Source organism: Oryza sativa, chromosome 8, assembly GCF_034140825.1.
Source record: "Oryza sativa Japonica Group chromosome 8, ASM3414082v1".
Classification (NCBI taxonomy): Eukaryota; Viridiplantae; Streptophyta; class Magnoliopsida; order Poales; family Poaceae; genus Oryza; species Oryza sativa.
Genome location: NC_089042.1, coordinates 1,703,288 through 1,727,649, shown reverse-complemented (window position 1 = coordinate 1,727,649; position 24,362 = coordinate 1,703,288). Strand labels below are relative to the sequence as shown.

At 37.0% G+C, this 24,362-nt stretch overlaps 1 protein-coding gene and 1 long non-coding RNA gene across 2 annotated transcripts; one reads left to right on the top strand and one right to left on the bottom strand.

The window, feature by feature from the left end:
* Window positions 1-730: 730 nt before the first annotated feature.
* On the top strand, window positions 731-4,864 carry LOC4344588 (uncharacterized). Its single transcript, XM_015793454.3, has 6 exons — window positions 731-833; window positions 936-1,240; window positions 2,138-2,350; window positions 2,537-2,685; window positions 2,757-2,825; window positions 3,295-4,864. The coding sequence occupies exons 2-6, from the start codon at window positions 956-958 to the stop codon at window positions 4,574-4,576; spliced, it is 1,998 nt and encodes a 665-aa protein (XP_015648940.1). The 5' UTR covers window positions 731-833; window positions 936-955; the 3' UTR covers window positions 4,577-4,864.
* A 2,941-nt stretch (window positions 4,865-7,805) lies between these two features.
* LOC136351285 (uncharacterized) lies at window positions 7,806-8,675 on the bottom strand. The gene is made up of 2 exons (XR_010734253.1): window positions 8,414-8,675; window positions 7,806-7,911 (listed from the first exon to the last, which is right to left on the bottom strand). It is a non-coding gene; the product is annotated as an uncharacterized lncRNA (long non-coding RNA).
* Window positions 8,676-24,362: the final 15,687 nt, after the last annotated feature.

Genomic DNA, 24,362 nt, shown 5'->3' with positions numbered 1-24,362 from the left:
ATTTTCACCCCTAGCTAAAGCTGATGCTCATTTTTGCAACCTGATGCCAGCAATAGATGATTCATCTACATCATGACTAATGAATATGTGATTCTCAATTTCTCATCATGACATAACGACCCCAAAATGTAATTAGTCAACCATATATTTTCAGATTTTTTGTTAGATAATGGATATTAAACCCAGCCTTTGCATTTTGTTTGGCGGTGTGCATCTACCTTCGGATGCAGAGGCCGAGCGCTACCTGTTATCCAAAAAAACAGCCTTTGTTTTAACAGAAGCTACAGCCACAGTATATTTTTAGATAACAGAAAAGCAGATTCTTTTCATCGTGCCTCATCTGTCAGCCTTTTTATCACCCAAATCAGTCACCATGTACACAGCAAATTCAAACAAAAACAAATTCGAATTTGAAAATGCACGCAGTAAGTTAAGTAGGGTAAATTCAGTTCCATTTTTATGGTTTTTCACACACAAAATTCACACTAAAGTTATTCAATAATAAGCCAGGAAGAGCACATTGTATGCGTGGTTCACGCAATCTCGCATCACAATTCACAGGAGCCGCATGAGCTGCACTTACTGCTGCCGTCTCATCGGAAACCCGTGACGCGACGTCCACGTACGCATCCGTGGGCCCCACCTCCCCCGTCCACGTCAGCGCCGTTTGAAATCCCCTTCCCCGCGCGCGCGCGGGGGTATATATATAACGCGCCGCCGCTTCGTCCTCGCGTCTCCCTCCACTCGCTTTCAACTCCGCGGCGGCGTGATCCGCGTCGAGCCCGAGCACGGCGCGGCGGCGAAGGCGGCGGGTTCTCGACTTCTCGATCGAGGTTGGGGGACGCTTTTGCATGCGGTGGTTAATTTGGTTGTGTTTGATCTGGTTGTTTTGGTGGATGGATTTTGATGGGGGGATTTTGGTGTCTGCGCGCCAGGTGTTCGACGGAATTCCGCAATGCCGAGCGGAGGGAGGCGGCTGCCGCCGTGGACGTCGCCGAGGGGGGCGGCGCCGAGGTGGAGCCCCTGCACGCCTGCGGGCGCGGACGGTTCGGGCCGCGCCGCCCACGCCACGCCGCCGGCGAGCGGCGGGTGCTCCTCGCACGTGACGCCCCCGGCGAGCGGTGGTGGCGGGTGTTACGGTTACCGTGTCACGCCGCCGACGAGCGGCGGGTGTTCCCGGCCTCCTAGGGCGCCGCTGTCGTCGGTGGATTCGCCCTACGTGCGGGCGAAGCAGGCTCAGGTAATTGGAATTCGGAAACCATCATGTGCGATGCAATTTCGTTTACTCTGGAGAGAGGTTGCAAATTAGGTTGCTGAAGTATGCTCAATATGGTGACTGTGTGTACTATATTAATTTCAATAATGAGTAGTTTGTGAGGGAGAAGGAAGGGCAAAAGCATTTTGTGGTTGTTTTAGTTACAGTATTTTCCATTGTTTCATGATATGTTTGAATTGAATTTAGGATATCCTGGGGGCAAAAACTTCACAAAAAGCAATGGGATGGCATCGTTTTGGTGTGAAGCTTTTCTTGCTGATTAGCTTTTTTTCATAGTTTCTGCTTTCTAGAACTCTGTAATCTGAATTTGTTTCCAGTAATGGAAAGGGGAAGCTCTGCTTCTCTGTCCCCCCTCAACCCACAAAAAAAAAAAACACTTTTAATTGAACCAGAAGAGAGAATATGAAGGTAATTTCCATGATATAGATAAAACTACTTCTATGTTTCTTTAACAAAACCAGTATTAGAGTAAAATCGTAAAGCGATATAGAAATTGTGTTCTCATGACTAGGCTCCCTTGTTACCAGAAATCTATTATACTAAAAGACTGATAGACCATCTCAAAAAAGATTGAATAGACACCAGCCACACCACCTGGGCAAGTTTTGATGGTGTGTTGCCACTAACGCATGCTATTCTAACTAGTAACTGTAGTGGGTACTAATTTTTCCCTTAATTGTTGCTTCAACATATTCATGCTAAATCATTCAGTACATGTTACTTGCTTTTTTGCAAAGTGACAGCGTTTCTTTTTCTACAGCTCTTTCAGTTTTGTGAACAAAAATGCATGTAATAACCTGAATCTAGAAATTTTCATAAGCTAGATCTGAGGTTTTTGTTTTCTTGTCTTGTTTTCTGCAGGTGATTGAAAAGGACCCAAACAAGGCAGTTCCATTGTTCTGGGCGGCTATAAACAGTGGTGATCGAATTGAGAGCGCACTGAAGGATATGGCTACTGTACTGAAGCAAGCAAATCGAGCCGAAGAGGCTATTGAGGCAATAAGATCCTTCCGTGATCGTTGCCCAAATGAAGCTCAGGAATCTCTTGACAATATTCTTCTTGACCTGTACAAGGTATCTTGGCCTGTAAACCAAGAACCTACAAGCTAAATCTTTCTGTTGTAAAGTAATTCTGTGATTTGGTAGGCCTATAGCAGTAGATCCTAAAGACATCTAAATTGCTGCACTGATGACATGTTAATTTTAGATGAAGATGCGACCATTTCTGTTCTGATACTAGTCATTTTTATGTAAAACCAGAAATGCGGCAGGACAAAAGAGCAGATTGAAATGCTGACATTGAAGTTGAGAATTGTTGATGAGGAGCTAGCTTCTGGCAGGTGGAAAACCAAGTTGTCTAAATCTCATGGAAGAGTAGTTTATTTGTCTCTCAGGGATGAAAAAGCAAGGTATTTAAAATCTTTCGTACATTGCTATTCAACCAGTAAACATCATTCTGATGCTCTTATTTGTCTTGAAGGTTGTTGGGTAACCTTGCCTGGGCCCATATGCAGTCTGAAAATTATGATGAGGCCGAAATGCTCTACAGGTATACTTTTGAGTCCAGTTTTCATCAACATCAGATGGCTTGTATCTCCCAAAGTGGCAGTATTTATTTATCCTGATTTCTAGTTTATTAGAAATGCTCACATTTGGTGTTCATTTGAGAAAATTAAGAGGAAAAAATAGGCGCTACTATATTCCTTCAATAGTTCCATAGTGTGAAAACTGAAAACAAAACATGTATAGGCAGAGCTCATACCCTTTTCATTCAAAAAGGAAAACAAAACATGTGGCCGCACAGTTAAAATCATCTAGGTGGGCTTGAAATGACTATACTCAGCAGTCAGCACTTATGAATCCTAGAAGTAATTATATAATAAAAACCATTTATTGAAACTGCAAGCAACAATCAGCTCTAATGAATGCTGATACTAGTAGGAGTGATATCTGGTTTACGTTATTCAACTAATCCAGCTGGTACTGACTACTGACTAGCCGTATGTCATTTGACACAGGCAAGCTCTTGCTATAGAAGCTGATTATAACAAAGAGTGCAACTTAGCTATCTGCCTGATAAAGACCGGAAAGGTAGCCGAAGCTAAATACCTTCTCCAATCTATACCTGACAACTGCAGTGATGAAAGCCATGTGAGGTCTCTTGCTCGGGCCAGAGAAATGCTTATGGAACTTGAGTCACCAACACTCCATTCTCCCATAACTCAGATGAAATCTAAAGAATCATTAATCTGGCTTGCTATTGATGCGGAGAACCTTGGGCATTTACAGCCACAGGTATCCTCAACTGCTTTGACTCAACTGAAATCTGAAGAACCACATATTTCAGTTGCTGCTGATGCAGAGAAGCAGGAGGATTGCAATTCACAAGTATTTCCATCTCCCATTACTCAGATGAAACGTGAAGAACCAGAAAGTTTGATTGCTACCAGTGGGGAGAATAATGAGAAATGCCTGAATGAATACCAAGATCTTTCTCGACTGTTCAATGATGCTGCTACACCCCAGTCGTTGCTTGAGAAACTACGAAAACGGCTGGTGAAAGAGGACACACTAAATATCAGCATACAGCACCAAGTTCAGATTCCTAGTTTTGTTGAATGCTTGCCAAACTCTGGTGGCTCCACAGATGCTGGTGAGAATACTAGGCCAGAGGGAAAGGCTCTTGTCAATGGTGTTAGAAAAACATGGGCTGATATGGTGGAAGAAGATGAACGTCAATTGGGTGATGTCAGCTCAACGATCGGTATGGACACTACTAAGCGAAATGTAAGCTGCAAGCATGCAAATGAGGAGATGTATAGAACACCCTCATTCTCTCAAGAAAGCAGCGCCTTAAAAAGATCAAGCGTGGATGATCACCCACAGAGTTCTTCAGCGGATTCATGGAGACACAGTGACTCCAAAATATCCACAGATGAGAACGTGAACATGAAGTTTGTCAGGACTGCTCCACAATGGAGACAGCAGAAGGTGCAAGATTACAGTAACCGAGTCTCCCAAAGGCTCGACACAAGCCATCTCAGTGATAGAGCTGAAGGCACAGAGCAACCACCTTGGAGAAGCAGCACAGCTCAGCGTTCGCTTTTTCCTGACTGGAAATCCAAGTGTGAAAGATATGGACATGGTTATGTGCCATTTGGTGACAATGAACATTTTCAAGGTTCCAGTCACTTTGAGGCCACCAATCGTTGGCCTAAGAATGCGAGACCATGGAGGCCTCAGAACCGCCTCTGGGTCTTCCAAGAAATCACAAATGAGATCAACCAAAAAGTAGTATAAATACACATGTAATCCAGCAAGTAGTTGTTTGCACTAGAATGAGATAGGTGAGAAATAGCTCCTCATACAAAGTTCTGTTTTGAGAAGAGGCGCTTCTAGCGCTTGAACTGTAACAGTTTCAAAGAAGTAATCGTATTGCGCAAACTCTCCGAGCATTGTCATACACAGTTCATATGCCTCTCTGTATCTGAGATTGAGTCCACAAACACAACACACTGCCATTGTGCATGACTCATGGATTGTACCATTGAGATATGTAAATGTGAGCAACAATCTGGTTGTGATTCAGTTACAGTGTCTGAAGGAATCTTTTCTCCCCCATATACTACATTTCACAGCAGACTAGAGCACTGTGGCTTACCATATACACCACGTTGTTGTTTGGCACTACTGCTTTAGATGATACTGCATGGTTCCTTGTTGAATGTTTTCATCTGTTGGCTGGACATCTGCTGCTCCATGATGGGCTGCAAGATCTGAGTGTTGCTCCCCCCTCTGGGCAATTTGCAGAAATGGCAATGCAAATGCATCCAGCCACTGGGTAAGCAATGTATGCATGCATTATCTGCATCTGCATAGTGCTCACCCCTGTGTCATTTTGTAGGTTGTCTACACACTGGAGTCAGGTGGATTCCCCACCACTGAAGCTGAGAGAGGGTGCTAACATGGTGGTGCTGGTGCTGTCCTCAGGGACAGCAATGGCTGGCTGGCAGCAGCCTTGAGCTTCACCTCCCTTGCAGGGGCCGAGGTGATGCTGCCAGCTAAGCAGGGGCCGCGACGTGTAGCGCCTTGTCACCGCTCCTCGGCTTCCGCGACAAAGCTGCATGCCGGTGAGCCTTGCCGGCGACAAGGGACAAGTCCCTACAATAATTCTTGCTGCATGATTGGCCACACATGTATACACTGGTGAATGCTAGCTGCTGATACATTCATGATCAACCTAGCTCCAAGATCAGCTGCTACCAATGGCCTTCTCCATTGCAAATGTTTGTGAAGACTGTATCATGGCATACATGGTGCGTCCCTTATCTGGTATTCCGGTTGGATGGATAGCCAGATACTAGGAGAGACAATTTGATGCCATTGTCAATGACTGACTCTTCTCTATTTGATCATGTGTGATGAACAGTCAGCATCAGCAAGCAGTGTACTGTTCTACACATCTTGCTTGGATATGCAGCAGCTACCTTACACCGGGCATGTGATCACCATCAACAAATCTGAGGTACAATGCATACTGTGCAGTAGCTCTTCATCTGGATACTACTAATGTATAGCAATTTAACATGCAGACAGCCTAGTCGGCCGTACACTGACAATTTACCTGAATCGCCTGCACATGACTATTTCAGGCTGCTACTATATGAGGGACTGTATATCTGTTTGTCAGCTGGTATCTTCTCGATCTTCAGTAAAACCTCTTCAAGTCGTCGCTGGCTATCGAATTCCACGTGCTTATTAAGATTTTAGACATCGAAATGATTGTTAAGAAGGGTGTAGATTGCAGGTAGTAATTGATCATGTGATTGCTTAGTGAATTAAGGCGATGGGATTAGCTAATCATTGTCTATTTGAATGTTGAGACTTGTTAGAGTTGATTGGGGGTTCTTTTTATCGTAGTTTATTTTTCAGCCTTAACTTTTAAACCTCTAATAATACATATATAAAAGTTGTACCTATATTTTTTTTGGCTGCTTCATTCATTTTTCTATGACTGGTCGGCTGTAGCTCAAATGATAGTGTTTAGTACTCAAAACAAAATATTTCATCTGTTTCACAATGTAAATCATTCTAGTATTTCCCATATTCATATTGATGTTAATGAATCTAGATATCTAGATTCATTAACATCAATATGAATATGGGAAATGCTAGAATGACTTACATTGTGAAACGGAGGGAGTAACAGTATAACTGTATACGTGTGGGCTCCTTGAAAAGCTAATATTAGGTGGAAATGGATTAGATTTGCAGCACACAACTGACAGATATATCAATCAATGGTGATATTCTCTTGAATGAAATCAATGGACATTTCTTGAATCTATCTGGAATCAAATTTGAATATATAGTATACAATTCACACAGTTTTCAGTCTCTGCATTGTCCTTCAGTCCAGCCACTTGTTTGGCGTCAGCTTTATTTGTACCTGTTCCTGTATGTGGATGCTTTTTATTACTCGATACAAACGCGTACAAACACTTCGCATGTTCCCGAATTCATTTTTTTTTGTTGAATCGATGTAACATTGACACTGGGTGCTCAAGATGTCGAAGTTTCGATTTATTCCAATAACAAAACCTGGAACAACCAGATTTAAACAACATGAAATATGATTCATTGACTTCATTAAAAAAAAATTGATACATTGAAGATTCATAGAGCTGGTACATGGAAGATTCAAAGCTATTGATCAAAATGGGTCTTCAAATCCCCAACCACTCGAGAGCAGCTGCATGCTGGCTAGACTTGGTCATAATTTGGGGAAAAAAATCTCTAGAATTCACTCCTATATGATCACTCAGACGACAACATATAAATCAAACTTCATTAAAAAAAACATATAAATCAAACTGGTTAGAATTCTGAGCCCTGCTTCAAATTTTCGATTAGTCAAGCCTTGCATGGTTATAAACAGGCATATCTACATGAGGTAACTTTATGAAGGAGAAAATTCCGGATAAGCATGGAGTGAATATGCTATTTTCAAATCAAAGTGGCCTGAAAACATATATTTGAAATCAATGGTTAACTGATATCGTGCAATCCTTTTGAACATTTATGCACAAGAGTGTTAATGATGCTCATTTAGATGATTTTTCAGAACCTAAATGCTTTCCATTGTTATCCCAAAATCCATTTCAAAGAGGGAAATTAAGCTAATATGAGATTTACATAGAACATCTCGCAGGATATGGTAGTAGCTAGTATCATGTTGTTTCAAAATGTCACAAAGATATGTACATTACTAGTATCTTATACATTACTAGTAACAATGGAGAGAACCATCAGTTTATATAATCATTGTGGGCAATTTTGAAAGGAGGATTTGATAGAAATCTGCATGAAAATCTTCCAAGGGAAAACTTATTTCCATTCATATTAGAGAAGAAAGGGGGAAATGGTAACTAGTTATTATGACAATTAATACCTGGAGGAGTACGTATAATATATCTATAAAAAATGGAGAAAAACAATGCATTTCATTTACCACGCATTAGCTGCAGGATATACAAATACTGTACGCAATGAATGCATTGCATTTATACTGTTTTGCAAATCACATTGAATAATACTGATCAAGATCAAGATCCAGTCGTCCGTGGAATAGCTGCCTGCAGGCAATTATCCCAAAAGAATAGTCCAAATCCATATATTTCTCCACAACAGAATAAAAAGGTATACATATATAAGAGATAATGAGATGACATCAAGGACAGATATTTATCAACAAACATAATATTAGCTTGCAAAAAGAATTTAAAATCGACATATATATGGCTTTACGAACCTCCCTCAAACTTCAACAAATGCACAAACGTTTGTCCTACTTGATATACATATATTTATCGAATTATCGTGTAATTTACCATGTAGAAGTCGAAGGACCATGCATAAACATAAAATCAAAAACATGCGTGGATAATATATGTAAGAAAACAATAAGCAACCAAGCCAATTCGGAGAAAGGAAAGGATTAATTAGGAGAAGGTTGGAAAATAGGAGGGAATATGCTTGGCTCCGTGCACGCCATCCATCATAGGCAACCTCTCGCAGAAGTTTGTTGCTCTAGATGAGTGGCATACAGGGAGCCAGGCACATTCCCAATATCATCACCTTTGCTTTAGATCAATTATCCATGCATTGATCTCCATCATCTCCTTCTCTTGTCACCTAGATCTCTCATCTTTGCTACACATATATCTCCATGCATGTCAATGCCATTGCTTATGCATGGATTTGCTACCACAATACATGTTGCAATATGAACAATCACCATCTCCTGAACTACTACTACACAATTTCTCCATGGATTGTTGACGAGGACGACAAGATCTAGAGAGAGAGAGAGATAGCTAGGAAGAACTAGAGAGAGAGAGAGAAATGATGTGGTGATGTGCAAGGTGAATGGGAGAGGATACTCTATATATAGGGGGGTGATGATGTGTGAGAGAGGAAGAATATTCCGTGCACACATACAAGCTATGAAAAGAAGACAACTCACAAAGTAAAAAATAGCTCCATGAAAACCGAGCTGGCTCTGCAGTAATTTACTCGTGGTAAAGAAAAAAAACGGTGATCTCCAACCAATTAAATCACTGTTCTCACCACTGCCAGCATAAAACAGTGTTAATAAGCAGGAACAATTCTTAGCCTGCATTGATTATTTTATCACCATTTTCGTACAAAAACATATAATTTCGACTGTAGCCAGATTGCTGTTTTTATTAATTGCCACACTACTGTACATTCTGCTCATGATGTTGCACTAGTAGCTGGAGTACCTAAAAGTTAACAACTATTTACTTGCTTTTTGATTTTTGCAGAAGTGCAGAGCATGAATGATTACTACTACATGAGTAGTGCAATTCCATCTTGACAAGCTGGGCCGAATGCATTGCTAGGCCAAATTTCTGTCTCACCCAACTCCCAAAGCTAGGTTGGGCTGGGCTAAATTTAAATGAATTTATGCACCCTATAATATATCAACAAGTTTTCTCTCTTTCAAATCTGAACCTAGAAAAAAATAATGATAAAAAAAAATCTGAAGCTAGAAAGACTCTGAGCATGCTCTGTGAAACCATGATAATATTTTTTTTATACTCTCCGAGTGCTAGATTGTACTTGTCAGCAAGCCCCTCGAAATTCCTGGTCGAAGAGGGAAGTCGCCGGCGAGGGCGCCACTGCGCCGACGAAGGAGGAGAAGCTAGCGGCGACGGAGTAGCAGTGGCGGCGGCGGCGGCGGGAGAAAGACATGAGGTCGAGGTCGCTGCACGGGTCCGGCGATGCATCGCGCTGGGACCCACCGCCGGTGACGGCCTCGGGAGGCGCCGACGGCTGCCACCGCCGTCCCGCCCCATTAATTTTGGGCGAGTTTGTTTGAAAACTTTTTATTGAGTAAATTTCACTGCCAATATTTAACTATTAATGCAAATTTCAATTTATTTTGACCTTACTTGCAACATGGCTAACGCTACCTTCATATTTTCACTTGCAACATGTGTTCTTCTACTTGTTGGTTTTCCACGCGCATACTTTCCCCACTACTAAATGGTATATTTTTTTTTCAAAAAATTCTATAAGAAAGTGATTTAAAAAATTATATTAATATATATTTTTAAAATTTTTTAATGAATACTTGATTAATCTGCTAATAAAATGACATGTTTTACATGGTTATGGATTAGTTCGCAATACACAACGTCATATATATTTGAGCTTTTGTACTTGTGACTGGGTCTATGGTTTGGGCCATCACGTTAGCTTCGGCCCACGCTGCGCATGCAGGAGACAGTGGGCCGTGTTCTATCACCGTGGGGCATTGAAGTCTAAGCGAGATGGCGCGAGAGTGGCTACTTGACTAGAGTGGCAAATAGTTAAATTCACCACTTTTTGAGCGCCGGAGTTTGTTCGAAAATTTTGGTTTTCTTGACAATTGAAAGATTTGCCATAGAGGGTGTGTTCGATATATATTTGTTGCGGTTGTACAGTGCAGCTGCTATGTTTTCTTTTGCGTGGGGGCATTTTAGCTGTGATGTGACTGCAGCAATATGAACCGAACATAGCCATATGCTTCATCCGTCTCATAAAAAATCAAATCATGGTTACAAATCTGGACGTATGTACTTGTTAGGAATTAAAGAATAAAAAATTGTGGGTAGAAATATTAAAAGTAGTAACATATTTCATTAAGAATAATTGCTAAATATACTTACCGTCGATATTAAAAAAAACTTTCACATGGACACTAACAAATTCTTCAGATAAAACATTCTGTTAAAAACTTTATGTTACAAAAAGCTTATATAGACAAATAGACAAATGTCAATCTGTATTTTAAATATATTCAAAAATCACTTTTGAAAAATATAAAATACCATTAACATAACATTAGCCTGTAAAGGCCTCTTGCAAGCCCCACTCTGTCAAAAAAAACATAACATGTATGCATCATTCATTTATTTTTACATGTCTCTATGGCAAGAACATTCTGTATATATCCAAGTATCCAACTATATTTAGGAGGATAAGATTTGACTAATGTATGATTCTTCACCCAGTGCATATAAGCCATATACCTGAATTCGGCTGGTACAATATATATGTTTGCATGTAGCTTACTAGTCGGACGCCCAGAGTTTTTTCTCCTGAATTCAGCCGGGTCTAAGAACTTAATGTGATACTCCCTTTCGTTTATAAATATATATCGTTTAAATATGTATATATGGTGTCAAACATCAAAATATTAACTCACTAATATCTGCAACTGCAAAGTTGTGAAAATTTGATATGTAATAATGATATTCATAGAGTTGCCATAAAAAAATAATTTCATATAGTTTTATTTTTATATAATTTTCATAAACATATAGTCGTAAAAGATAAATGCCTAGATGATAAGTTAAAAATAAAGGAATGGACGGATAAGTTTGTGTCACGATCTATATGACAATAAAAAAAAATGGAAGGATTGAGTCCCTGCTTTCTGGGAATCATATCATATATGCCCAAAAATTTACGATGCACATTCTGTGTACACCAACAAATTTCACAAAATTTTTAGAGAAAATTACACACATACTTCTAATAATTTATGCAAAGTATCATCTTTAGATTCATTATATTTTTAGTCGTGAAAAAAAATAAAATTATAACAGATTTTCTTTTTTATGGTGAGAATATAATAAATTTAAAGTTAATATTTTATAGATATGTGCAATACTATTAGAAGCACATGTTTTTTTAAAAAAAATAGATGGTGGCATTTGTTAATTGATGTACACAGACTGTGATACCTTTCCTGTTTTCAAACTTGTAGAGTTACATGTGTGAATTAGTAAAAAAAAAATAACCCCTTACAAGCCAAATTCCAACGAACAGTGTAGTACAGTAACCACAAACTAAATAATTTTTGTCCTTTCTTTTCTACAAGATTATCTGGAAGAATATTTGATTTGAATGTAAAGTTATCCTTGCCACGTAACCAGGCTCATCCCTTTCTCTTTCTTGCCATTTGTTTACAAGTGTTCTCTCTTCTTTTCTGCACTTGGCTCGATCGATCATCACCAAAGTTTAATTACCCTTCCGACAGTAGTTTACATTCCAATTTGATCGAATATTGGTGGAAAAGTGCAAAGGTGAGTCGACGATTCTCCACTTCACATCTTTAAATTAATTTGGATTTCAATAAATTTATTAGACCAATACTGATCGATCTTATACCATTGCTTGCTTCATTAATTAATCCTTCGGAGTCCTTTGTGTCGAATTTTGGTAAGTTGATACCGGATAAGCAAAAGCTGCATTGCTTTCTTGGCATGGATTAATTAGTTGAGAGCTTGTTTTTACACATCAAACTAATGCAAAGCACAGTCAGCTATTTGATTCCCTAAAAGGTATAATTTGTAACTATAAATAAAGTTAGTATATATACACGAATCGAATTGTGGCTTCTTGGAAGTTCATAGAGGTAGCCATGCTCAGATAATGTGATTCGACCGGTTAAAAGCAATATATGATGTAACTATATATATAGGTGTCCTAAAATCTGTTCTAATCCATTTGCTTGTAGTTATATGTAATGAAAAACACGCCCTATTATGGAATGCACCATTTTTTCCATCAATCATAATAGACATCCACGAAAGATTAATGATATATATAGAATATTCGATGGGCAGCTGATTACGAGCGCTCACCCCTAAACCACCATATATAATTATATCATATCAGGGTATCAACAACCTCGACTAGCTAAATGACCGGCCAATTGTTTCCTCGTCTAAGCTATTGTAGTCATTCGGTTATCTTAGGTGGGACTATTAACAGAGAACCTAAGATAAAATTTTAACTTTATATATTTATATCTTATACATATTACAACTCCAAATCCTATATATTAATTGGTTTTGTACATATATTTGACACAAAATATATAACAATAGCCTTCTCACACGAATGTTAAAAATTTTGATTGGCGGCCCTAACGTCCTATATACTACATCTGTTTTTTTTTTAATATATGACATCATTGATCTTTTGACAAACATTTCTTATTCAAATTTCTTATGTAAATATAAAAAATAAGTTATGTTTAAAGAATATTTGACGATAAATCAAGTCACAAATAAAATGAATGATAATTATATAAATTTTTCAAAGAAGACAAATGATCAAACTTATCTGAAAAAGTCAATAGCATCATATATTAAAAACGGAGGGAGTATCAACACACTTGTTTCACAAATATGCTTTCGACTTTGAATTTCATTTTTTTAGAAAAAAGAATTAACTACCTTTGACCGCAGAGAGAGCTTGGAGAGTATATGTATTGACACATTAAATTCAATGGACACGTGCTAGAGCTCGCATACTGATCGAACACGACCACATCATATATCCTTGTGGGCTTATTTAATTAGATATGCTACATGAATTAAACACGAGGGAAATTCTATATATTTGGATATAGCAATGAATTATTCTACATGAAAAACACGTACGTACGCGTCTGTGTTTGTATACTAATCAGCTGGTCGGCCAAGCGTGTGAGACCAGCCAAACAGGCTAGAATGTACGTAAAGTATATATTGTGTCGTGTGAGAGTACATATGTCAATATTTGGATCTTGAGAAGATCAAGCTAGATAGATATTTCCATGGAGAAATAAAGGAGATCTGCAAGCAGCTAGCTGATTGATTTGCACTTTAATCTGCAACCTGTCACTATGAGCTATGCGCTAACTTTAGTACAGGATCCCTTGCATTCGTATAGGTGCCAGTTTTGAAACTGGCACCTATTCGATTGAGGAAAGGTGTCGCTTACCAGCTAAAAAAATCAGCACCTATAATAAGTTCCCAACCTATACAAATAAGACAACCTCATCTTTTCGCTTATACTTACACTTATTAGTCAAAATTTAAATTTTCACTCTTAAATTTGAAGTTGATTTTGAGTTTTTTTTTATCAAAGTTTAGTTTTCAGCATTTATTTTTAGATAGTTAAGAACACGTATATAAATTTTGGCTCAGTAATCCGTATTTATATGCATATAATGACCTGCTGGTTTTCTTTTTCTTAATCTACTGCATTGCATTTTCTTTTTTACCATTACTTGATTGAGAAAATAATTTTAAGGTGATCCTTTCTTACCAACAAATAAAATACATATAGAGTTATAGATGGCTGATTGTTATGCATTATATTATTCCTAAGAAAACATATATGCTTTGTTCATTTCAATTGATTTACTAATGGATCGAATGAAAAGAAGACCGTAAACCAAGGCTCACATATAATTGTCCTTCCTTGATTCAAAATCTACATGCAAATAAACTAGTTGATCAAACCAATAGATACGATTGTACACAAATTTAAAAAATATGACATTGTATTAAAATTGCACACAAATTTTTAAAATTGCATTACATTTGAAATTAATATGTACAATATAGTATATGTGGTCATTTCAGAAATTATTTACCTTATTAATTAACAGTGTAGCTCTCAGTGCTACAAAATAAAATAATTATTTATTTTCTTAGGTTATACGAACCACTGGATCATCTCCCAATATGGACGGAGCAAACACATTTGGTACGTACACCTTAAGAAAGAGCTGGAGCCGCAATTGCTATAGTTGCGATATGAGTTTCACATGCCTAAAACTTTTATAAACCATTAATTTTAATCTATTCTTCATTTTCATTGACAAAATGATTCTAGTTGAGTTTAGGGTGGTGATTATTCTACACTTTCTTGTTCTAAAACTAGCTAGCTAGCTCCTACATATATACCTACTTAAGTACCTAGACTTACATATATATATTAGGCCCGTAGAAAAGCAGGAGAGACTCTATAGCTAGGCTTTGGAACTAACATCCAATTCCAATGGAGTTAGTAATTAGATTCCTAAGAAAGAAGGGAGGAAAGGAATTTGGAAAACGCATGGCCCTTGATGTTCTTCACGCACCCTTTCGGCCACTTTGGATCATTTGATTTTGATCGATATTATTGGTAGGTAGCCATGCATGAAGGTACAATTTGTATTTTTCTAAAATATTCCTTTGCTTTAATTCACATTCTCTTCGTAGCTAGTTGGGCATGCATTGCGAGCAAATTAATAAGCACCACTCAAATTTCGGTTTTGGAACATTACGATATTCTTCATCGACGTGTGCATTACATGTATATATATATTCCCACGCATATATACACACATAGATAATATATATAATATTTTTTAGAGGATCTAACATGTATAAATTTATATATATATATATATATATATATATATATATATATATATATATATATATATATATATATATATATATATATATATATATATATATATATATATATATATATATATATATATATATATATATATATATATATATATATATATATATATATATATATATATATATATATATATATATACCATGATAATAAACCTACGTGTCACACTGCTCTCGATATGATGCATGTATACATGCAATTATTCACGCATATATGCATGCATGCATGTAGCCGACCATATTACGTGGCAGAGCATATACCTCTTCATGATTTGGTTAATAATGTATATGCCCTCATTTATGAGTTTTAAACTTTGCCATTATCTAATAATACTTAAAAGTTGAAAATTCCATCCATGATCAATCTTATCAAGTACTCCATAGTTCATGATGTACAGATGACGTTAACTAAGCAACTGTAAGTTCAAGTGACTTAATTTGGTTTCGGTGATTAATGATAAATCTAATTATATGAGACTAACGTTTTTATGAGCCTTTCTTTGACTAGTCTTATTTGGATATGAAAGTAAAAATGATGGGAGGTATGTATTAAACTTCACATATTCTAACTTGGTCTCTCTTGTAGATCCAAAATATAGTGTGAGCTCCCTCATTGATCTTGATTGATTATGTGCATATGCATTCCTTCATATCCATATGTATGCACATCTTTAGGGGGAGCTTATTCTATATTTTGTTCATTATAAGATCTCTACTTTGATTTGAAATTATCTTTCATCCCATCTCTTTGTATTGTTTATATCGGATTATTATCTATCACAAAAGAGAGAAAAGATTGAAAAATCTTGGATTAAACAATTTGTGTAATTGTTACTTTGGTGATAGATGATAAACCGATGTTTATGGGATTAACCTCTCTTTTACATAAGTTTTCAACAAGGTTATTTCCCGATAATGAGATGTGGTAGATATGCATTCTTTGATGATGGACCTTAATCATGACAAGGATGAAATTCATGGAGATAAAGCGATATGTATCACTTCTTATCACCTACTTTTTGATAGGTTCATATATATGATTTCCATGTTATTGTTATATAAGTGTGAGACTAATGTTTACTTGAGTCTTATCTTATTTAGTCTCCTTTACATTGAGAACATGGAGATCATGAAGGTATGTGTTTTTTTGTTTATCTTCATCATTACTACATATGCATTCTCTATGTGTACAGGATAAACCCCCATTGGTTCTTCTTTACTTATGCATACACTTGTCTCTCTTGTATATTTCTTTGTATGCATATACTTAGGGGGAGCAAATCCTATACATTTATTGTGCATGTTTTAGATCCATGTTGTTCACCTATTATATATATCGGATCTTTGCACTTGAGCTTGCATATGAGTATATGACACTTATGATGTTAATGAATACTCAATAAACATATTCATATCTTTCATAAGCAACCGGTTGGTCACCAAGTGGAGGGTGCCAACCGATTTGTTGGGACTAATGTTTTCCTTTGAGTCGTGCAAAGGAATAGATCTAATTGCGATGAGGCTAATGAATGACACCATGGGTTAATGGTCACCAAGCCAAGGACATCGTCATGTTGGCAAGAATGAAGTCAAGCTTGTGATGAGAATAAAGTCTTGACAAAGGATGGCAAAGATCTCGGCATAAACATGGTTCAACCGAATGGTCACAAGTGTTGATGTTGGCTCAAGCATTGACCCCAAGTTGGATGGCGCAAGGCAAAGGTATAATGGAGCTAAGAATGTTTTCTTAGTCTTTTTCCCGGTCTTGGTGTTTGGTGTAGACCGGATTTACTAGATATGTGCCGTACTATCAAGAGGGGTATATGAAGCGAGCATGTGGATGATTTTGTGCCATATTAGTTCATATGCATATAGGTGCATTTTGTGGGCTTGTCTAGCCAAGTGTGGTGAGTTTTATCAAGTCCCAAACAAAGAGAGAAGTGGGCACATCCTATAGGTTTGGTTAGCCTCATGTGGTTATGTCCGGTGGAGTATTCTTTGGAGTGTGAGCCCTTTCTCCCTGAGAAAAGTTGTGTTTCTTGGATGGATTGTTCATGGGTTGGATAGCCCTTTGAATAAGCTTTCCATAGAGTCCAAGAACGCCAAATTCCGAGACCCGAGTCAAGAGATATCGCCGTTTTACTAACGGTTGGTTGTGCTGAAAAGTGACCTGCGGTCTGACCGTGGGCCTTAGGTCGGTCTGACCGGGGCTGTTAGCCGGTCTGACCAGCGTGGTAAGGCCGGTCTGACCGGCCCTACTGGTCTGTTGCACTGGTCTGGTTTTTGGTGGCGATACAGAGCTGCCAGAGCCGCAACCGGTCAGACCGAGCCGATGGCGGTCTGACCGAGCCGTGGACGGTCTGACCGGCCACTTCACTGCGGTCAGACCAGCCAGGTTGAGTGGGCTCAATGATTGCCCTGTAACGGTTAGTTTTCTAGCCATTATAAAGTAGTCCGGTCTGACCGGCCACTCTATGGCGGTCTGACCGGTAGAGCACAGAGTTGGGAATTTCGACTCCAACGGCTAGTTTTGGTGGTTGGGGGTATATATACCCACTCCCCAGCAGCAAGGGCAAGGTTTTGGTACTCAATTGCATTATCTTGAACCCTTGCAAGAGCTCTCACACCCTTGTGCACTTAGTTTGTCTAGTGAGGTATTAGAGAGTGAGTTAAGCCAATCCAAGTGTATTGCTCCATTGTTATAGCTAGTGTGGCACTTGATCATTCTCGGCAAGCATCCTAGACTTGTTACTCTTGGAGGTTGCCGCCTCCTAGACGGCTTGTGGAGGTGTTGCCCGGTGACCTCTCTGAGGAGATTGTGGAGGAGGCCCGGCGCCGGTTGAGTGGTTTGGAGTTCACCACCTTCGGAGTGAAGGAAGAACTACCCTAGTGATTGAGGCTTTGGTAGTCCTCTCCGTGGGCCGACTCCCGCCTTGCCCATCTCTTGACGAAGGGGGCGTGCGATGGCTTCGTGGTTGAGCGGTGGAGTTGGGCTCGCCTCAACGGGGATTAGGAAACCGGCGAGTTTCCGAACCTCGGTGAAAATTCCTTGTCTCTTGTCTCCTTTATTTTGTGCAAATTTACTTTGAGCAAGTTTACATACTAGAGTTTATTTGTGCTATTATCACCCTAGGCTTGCAAACCTCAACATAGGCTAGCTTCTTTGTGCACTTACTTGAGACTAGTTGATTTAGGTTTTGAATTGTGCAAAACCATTTTGATTTACGCTTCCGCATACAAAACTCGGTTTTAGCCAAAAGTTTGAAAAACCGCCTATTCACCCCCTCTAGTCGACCTCCTTGATCCTACAGCAACACACATATGCCGCGATATAATATACTCCCTCCGTCCAAAAAAGGTCAACCTCGTACTACGATGTGATACATTATAGTACAAAATTTAGATATAAAGATGTCCAGATTCGTAGATCTCGCAAGTCCACCTATCAAATTTAATTTATAAGGTGAGATGAGCCTAGCACTACTCTCTCTCTCTCTAAACTGACCGAACAACTGAATGGGTAGAGAGTTTGCTCAAATCTTTGATCTGATTAACCGTATATCACAAAATCATTTTAACACTACACTGCTTATCTTTTTCTTTACTCGAAGCATGTACAGATTCTGTGATTCATCCCATGAAATTCAATTTATTAACAAGACAGTTAAGAAAACATTGTAGCCAAATATCTTTATCTACACGTTATATTATATTTTAGGAGAAAGACATCAATTCATATATGCAAAGCTAAGCTTCTGTGCATGAGTGCGTATAAATCAATCAAATCCAAGCTAAAAGCAAGAATTAGCTTACCTTGAAGACATAAGTCCTGCCAATTCATGAACCGCATCGAGCTCCTGCTACCCTTAATAATTATTAGTAATCGATAGACAGTGATATTATATATATATATATATATATATATATATATATATATATATATATATATATATATATATATATATATATATATATATATATATATATATATATATATATATATATATATATATATATATATATATATATATATATATATATATATATATCACAACACATACATTTCAGAATTTTTTTAATTAATACTATTGTTGAAAAAGTATACCACCAACTATAATTAACTTAGAATAAACCCTGAAAACTAGTAATTTGACACCAATTTAATTATTTTTTCCTATTAATTTTGGTTTTTTTTTTGCGGTCTATCAGTTAATACCTATAGAATGACCGTTCATTACAAAACTCTTAATTAATTTAAATTAAGTAAAACTAAGTGTACCGAAGGGGGCAATTGAAGCACTTCCGCATGGGTGCTTTTACGGTACCTTTCTACTAGCTAGATCAACATGTGGTTATATATCTACGGTTTGTTTCAGACACCATATAGAGTAAATTCCCTATATACCCTTAAAATTTACCCGTTCACTTCTATATCCCTAAAATTTCAATTTGATCCTTTCCATACCCCTCCCGTTACATTTTTCTTCATTTCACCGTTAAGTTTGGTGGCAAATGTCTTTAATGCCCTTGATGATTTAGGTTTAAATATAAGCTTGAAAAACAATTGAAAATTTTGTTTGTGTGCAGAGTGTGTGCATTTTAAGTAACTAATGAGACTAAATAATTAGTTCATAAAATTTTGAAAATAAAACAAATGTAATAAATTATTTTTTTATTTGAAATTTAATAGGACAATAGATTTTTTTTGATCGGGAGCATTCTTAAAAAAATATCGTGAGCATTAGTAGTCCTATATTTGTATGAATGCTCCTCATTTTTATGATTTTCAAAAAATAAAATAAATATATATATTTTTATTTCATTATCTAAAAGTAAATTTTATCATAAATAATGTATCGCATAGCAATCATAACTATTAATAATCTCACGTGACAAACTTTTATATTTTCAATAATGTAATTCATAAACTTCTATGTTCATTCAAAGTGTAAAATGGTTATTTTTATAGAAATTAAACGGTCAACTAATGGTCAATTGAATGGAGGGGCATGGAAAGGATCAAAATCAAATATTGGAGGTATACAAGGAAGTAAACAAAATTCAGAAGCATAGAAAGGATCAGTTAAAATTTTAGCGGTATACAAGGGATTATCTCCACCATATATCTTGAATATCTTTAGACATGAATAAACTTATAGGTATGTTTTACTCCAATTTTCCTACCAATGTACAATATCGATTCAAGTAACCGGAAATTCAAAATGACCGATGAGATGTATATTATTACACTTTGGGGCTTCTTTGCTAACTCCTATATTATTACACTTTGGGGCTTCTTTGCTATACTATATAGTACTAGTTAGCAAAGAAGCCCCAAAGTGTAATAATATGTAGTCATTGGTGATTTATGCATAAATACACAAAATACAATCATTCATTGCATCCCTTGAAATTCCATAAAATGCTCTTCAATTCCTTTGGCAATCTTTTTGTGTGCACTTTTCTACTTTAGGATTAGCATGCTATGCTAGCTAATTAGACAGCATATTCTATTACTTCATAAAGAAAACACACAGCACAAAATTAGTTTGCATATTCCTCTAGCAACAATTCATTGACATATTTCTCCCTCTGCTTCCACTTGGGTGAATGAACATTCCAGTAATGGCTATAGGCAGAGGGAGAGAGGGGAAGGGATCTAGTACTTCCTCACTTTCACAATGTTTGTCTGGTCGGCATACTATAAAGACATAACAGTGCAATAATAGAATGAGTCCAAATTCGACGCAGTTAATTAGATATAGTGTAGATTAATGCATATATAATAAACAAGAGCAATCATGCATATAGTCGAATTTCACTTAAAAAGTTGAATAGTTTTGTGTCCCTTCTGATATATATGCGCGAAGGAAATAAATAATTAATTAGTAGTGTCAAATGGAGGAATAATTAATTAATTAATTAATTAATAGCTGCTAAACTTTTAAATTATTCCATTGTTCTCAATGTAAAAGAGGCATCTCTCTTAAGTCTGAATTACCAAGGGCATCTATTTATAAATTTATGGTTGTGAAGTTGTACCCTAATGAAAGCTACTTCTAGATGGCAGGTAAAGCTAGCTGGAGTAGGCTTTTTTGGCCAAACTGGTGACCGTAGAAGGAAGAGCTCATCAAATGTTTGCATCTATCTAGGCTTAATTCTTTTATCAACAGAGTAACTAGTTCAAACGAGATTTTTTTTCCATCCTTATATATCTATCTCCCTCAACTTGAGAGGCAAAAGATTAAACCGGTAGAATTGAGAGCAAATGTCCTAGTGAGTTCTTGTTTTTTTGGTGATATATATACCTTCTAAGGATGAGAGAAAAAATATCCTAGCTAGTGAGTTTTGATCTTCAATTGGAATTATTTGGACAGCTGTTTATGGCCGAGTTTAGTTCCAAACTTTTTCTTCAAACTTCTAACTTTTCCATCACATCAAAACTTTTCTACACACACAAACTTCTAACTTTTCCGTCACATCGTTTCAATTTCAACCAAACTTCTAATTTTAGCGTGAACTAGACACACCCTGTAAACTAAACAAGTTTATGAATATGAGGTCTATTTCAAGCAAGCAGTAAAGAATCTATAACGGATTGAGCATACATTGCTAGCTAGCGTGATGAGCGCTTAATTTGTTGCTAAAGGGAGCATACGTTTTCTTGCTTGATTTTTATTGTAATAGGGACTTGTATCCTATCTTACTATAAAGTTATAACACACTAAATTTTAAAGCTCAACATGTAAAGATGACACATCATCATGCATTAACAAGATGCCACATCATCATCCACTAACAATTTTATAATTTGTTAAATTTTAGAGTTTTTCAATATAAACATGTTAAATCATCATCCCACATAATTCACATAATATTTCAATATATTTCTTCATCATTTTTTATAATATCATATATACCTATATGATTCATCCTCACTTAGTGCTATTTCTCTCTTCTCCCATTAAATCATATCACATCAATTACTTTAACCTTAGATGATTAATCTATGGTCCAAAGTATCTCACTCCCTTTCCTTTCTCATAAAACCGCATCATCTTACTTTTACATTTGAATCATCATTTTATATACTATTTAAATTTAAATTATCATAAACCATATTAACTTATGTAAGTTCATGTTGTTTAGCTATTGTCATCATACTGAACTTCCGTAGTAACACGCGGGGTTTCACCTAGTATATAGATTGTTAGTCCCTCCATGGTGTTACTAGTTTTAGTGTAAGAATTTTATATATTAATGAGCGGAGTAACTACATATGTGTGTATCCTATATATTAATTTCCAGTCAAATAAAAAAGTGATAATTGCATATTTACAAGGATGTCTTTCCATTAAGGCATAGTAGTAATCCTATTGATCGATCAGGTAGTTTGCCGGATACTACTAGCTAGTAGTGATATATCTGCAGGTTTGCTAGCTAGCTTGTGAATGAGTGATGGGAATGAAGACGGATAACATTGGGGATAAGAATTGCTACGTGGTGTTCAACTCCCAAAGCCATCACAGCCTATATATATCATGCATATATCTCAACAACCAGGTAAGCAGGCATGCATATGCAACTTTATGTGTGTGTATACATGTGGCAATATACTCCTATATACTCCCTCCTTCCCTAAATGTTTGACGCCGTTGACTTTTTTAAACATGTTTGATCGTTTGTCTTATTCAAAAACTTTAGTGAAATGTGTAAAACTATATGTATACATAAAAGTATATTTAACAATAAATCAAATGATTGAAAAAAAATTAATAATTACTTAAATTTCGGTCAAACATTTTTAAAAAAGTTAACGGCGTCAAATATTTTGGGATGGAGGGAGTATATGCATATGCTTGTGCATTTTGCATCTACTTTTTTGAAGCCGTTTGATGTGAACGTATTATGTATATTGTTGGCCAAGCTATGGGCGGTCAAACTATGCTCCATCCGTGTAGACAGTTCAATTCCTCTCTCTCTCTCTCTCTCGATCAAGTGATAACTGAGAATTTTCTTACGTGGAACCACTTGGAATATACACATGTGGACTGCCAATCGGTTTACCAGCTGCCGAGACCTACAACGACAAAGCATATACTTTCCTGGTCCACAGAATTGTTCTTCTATTGATAGAACAAATTAAATTAACGGTCATTTTTTTCGCCAAAACTTTCAGATTTATAACCTTAGGATCGTCTCGAGATTTATCCATGAAGAAAAAAAATTGCTAGAGATTAAGAATATTTCACACATGTCATGCGTAAGACCCCGGTGCTAAGCCAATCAAATCATAGTTGAATACAAATATTATAGGAGTATAAGTTATATTGTAGTTACAATGCAGTTACAGTGCAGTTACAATGTAATTACACTTCAATTATACTATAGTTACATTTGAAAGTTTTACATTCAAAAATCTTACAACAATTTTTTAGATACTCCCTTAAATTAAATAGGGTTGAGAAAACAGCTTTGCTATTAGTCGATCGATATATCATTGCCTAAACTTTTCTTAGTGTCAATCGCCTAAACGTATTTGCGGTCTGCGGATAACCTAATTAAACTTCATGCACATGATATGTAAAAAAAATTAAATCAACTTTGTTGTGACCATATATCATCATTATGGGTTCTGGGCTTCTATATATGGCGATGCACATTATTATTGTCACGAGATACTTTTGCCGACGTGTCATCCGTGACGAGCCTTATGACGCTAGAATTTTGTCACATAACTTGTTCTATGACAAAGCTAGGACTTCACTTTGACATTTTGAGATCACCATCAAATGTCAAATTTCTTGTAGTGTTATACCGTGTAAATTTTTAACTCAAAAGAAAAGGAAAACAACATGTAGATAAAACTTCTCAGGCCTTCTCGAGTTCTGGTTGGCACGAGGGATAAGGGGATCCGTTGAAAAGGCTCTGTCTCTCGTCGTTGTGAAGTAAGTTGTTGGGTTTTCTCAAAAGTCTTTCAGGTTTTAAATGTATTAGATAGTCTAGGGTTAGTCTTTCGTCTATGGGTTAAATATATTTAGCATCTTGCTTTTTCTATCTCTTTATCAATGACTTCTCCCTTTGTTAGGATCACGGGGAAGACCTAGGTCTTGTTTGCTAGGTTACCGATGATCCAACCAATGATGCCAGATTTAGGATTCTTGTGTAACGGGGTTACTGATGATCCAACCGGTGACATCAAATTTTGGGTTTGGGTTGCCAACTTGTTCGGTAATGCTTGTTTGCTGACTATCAAAGAAACT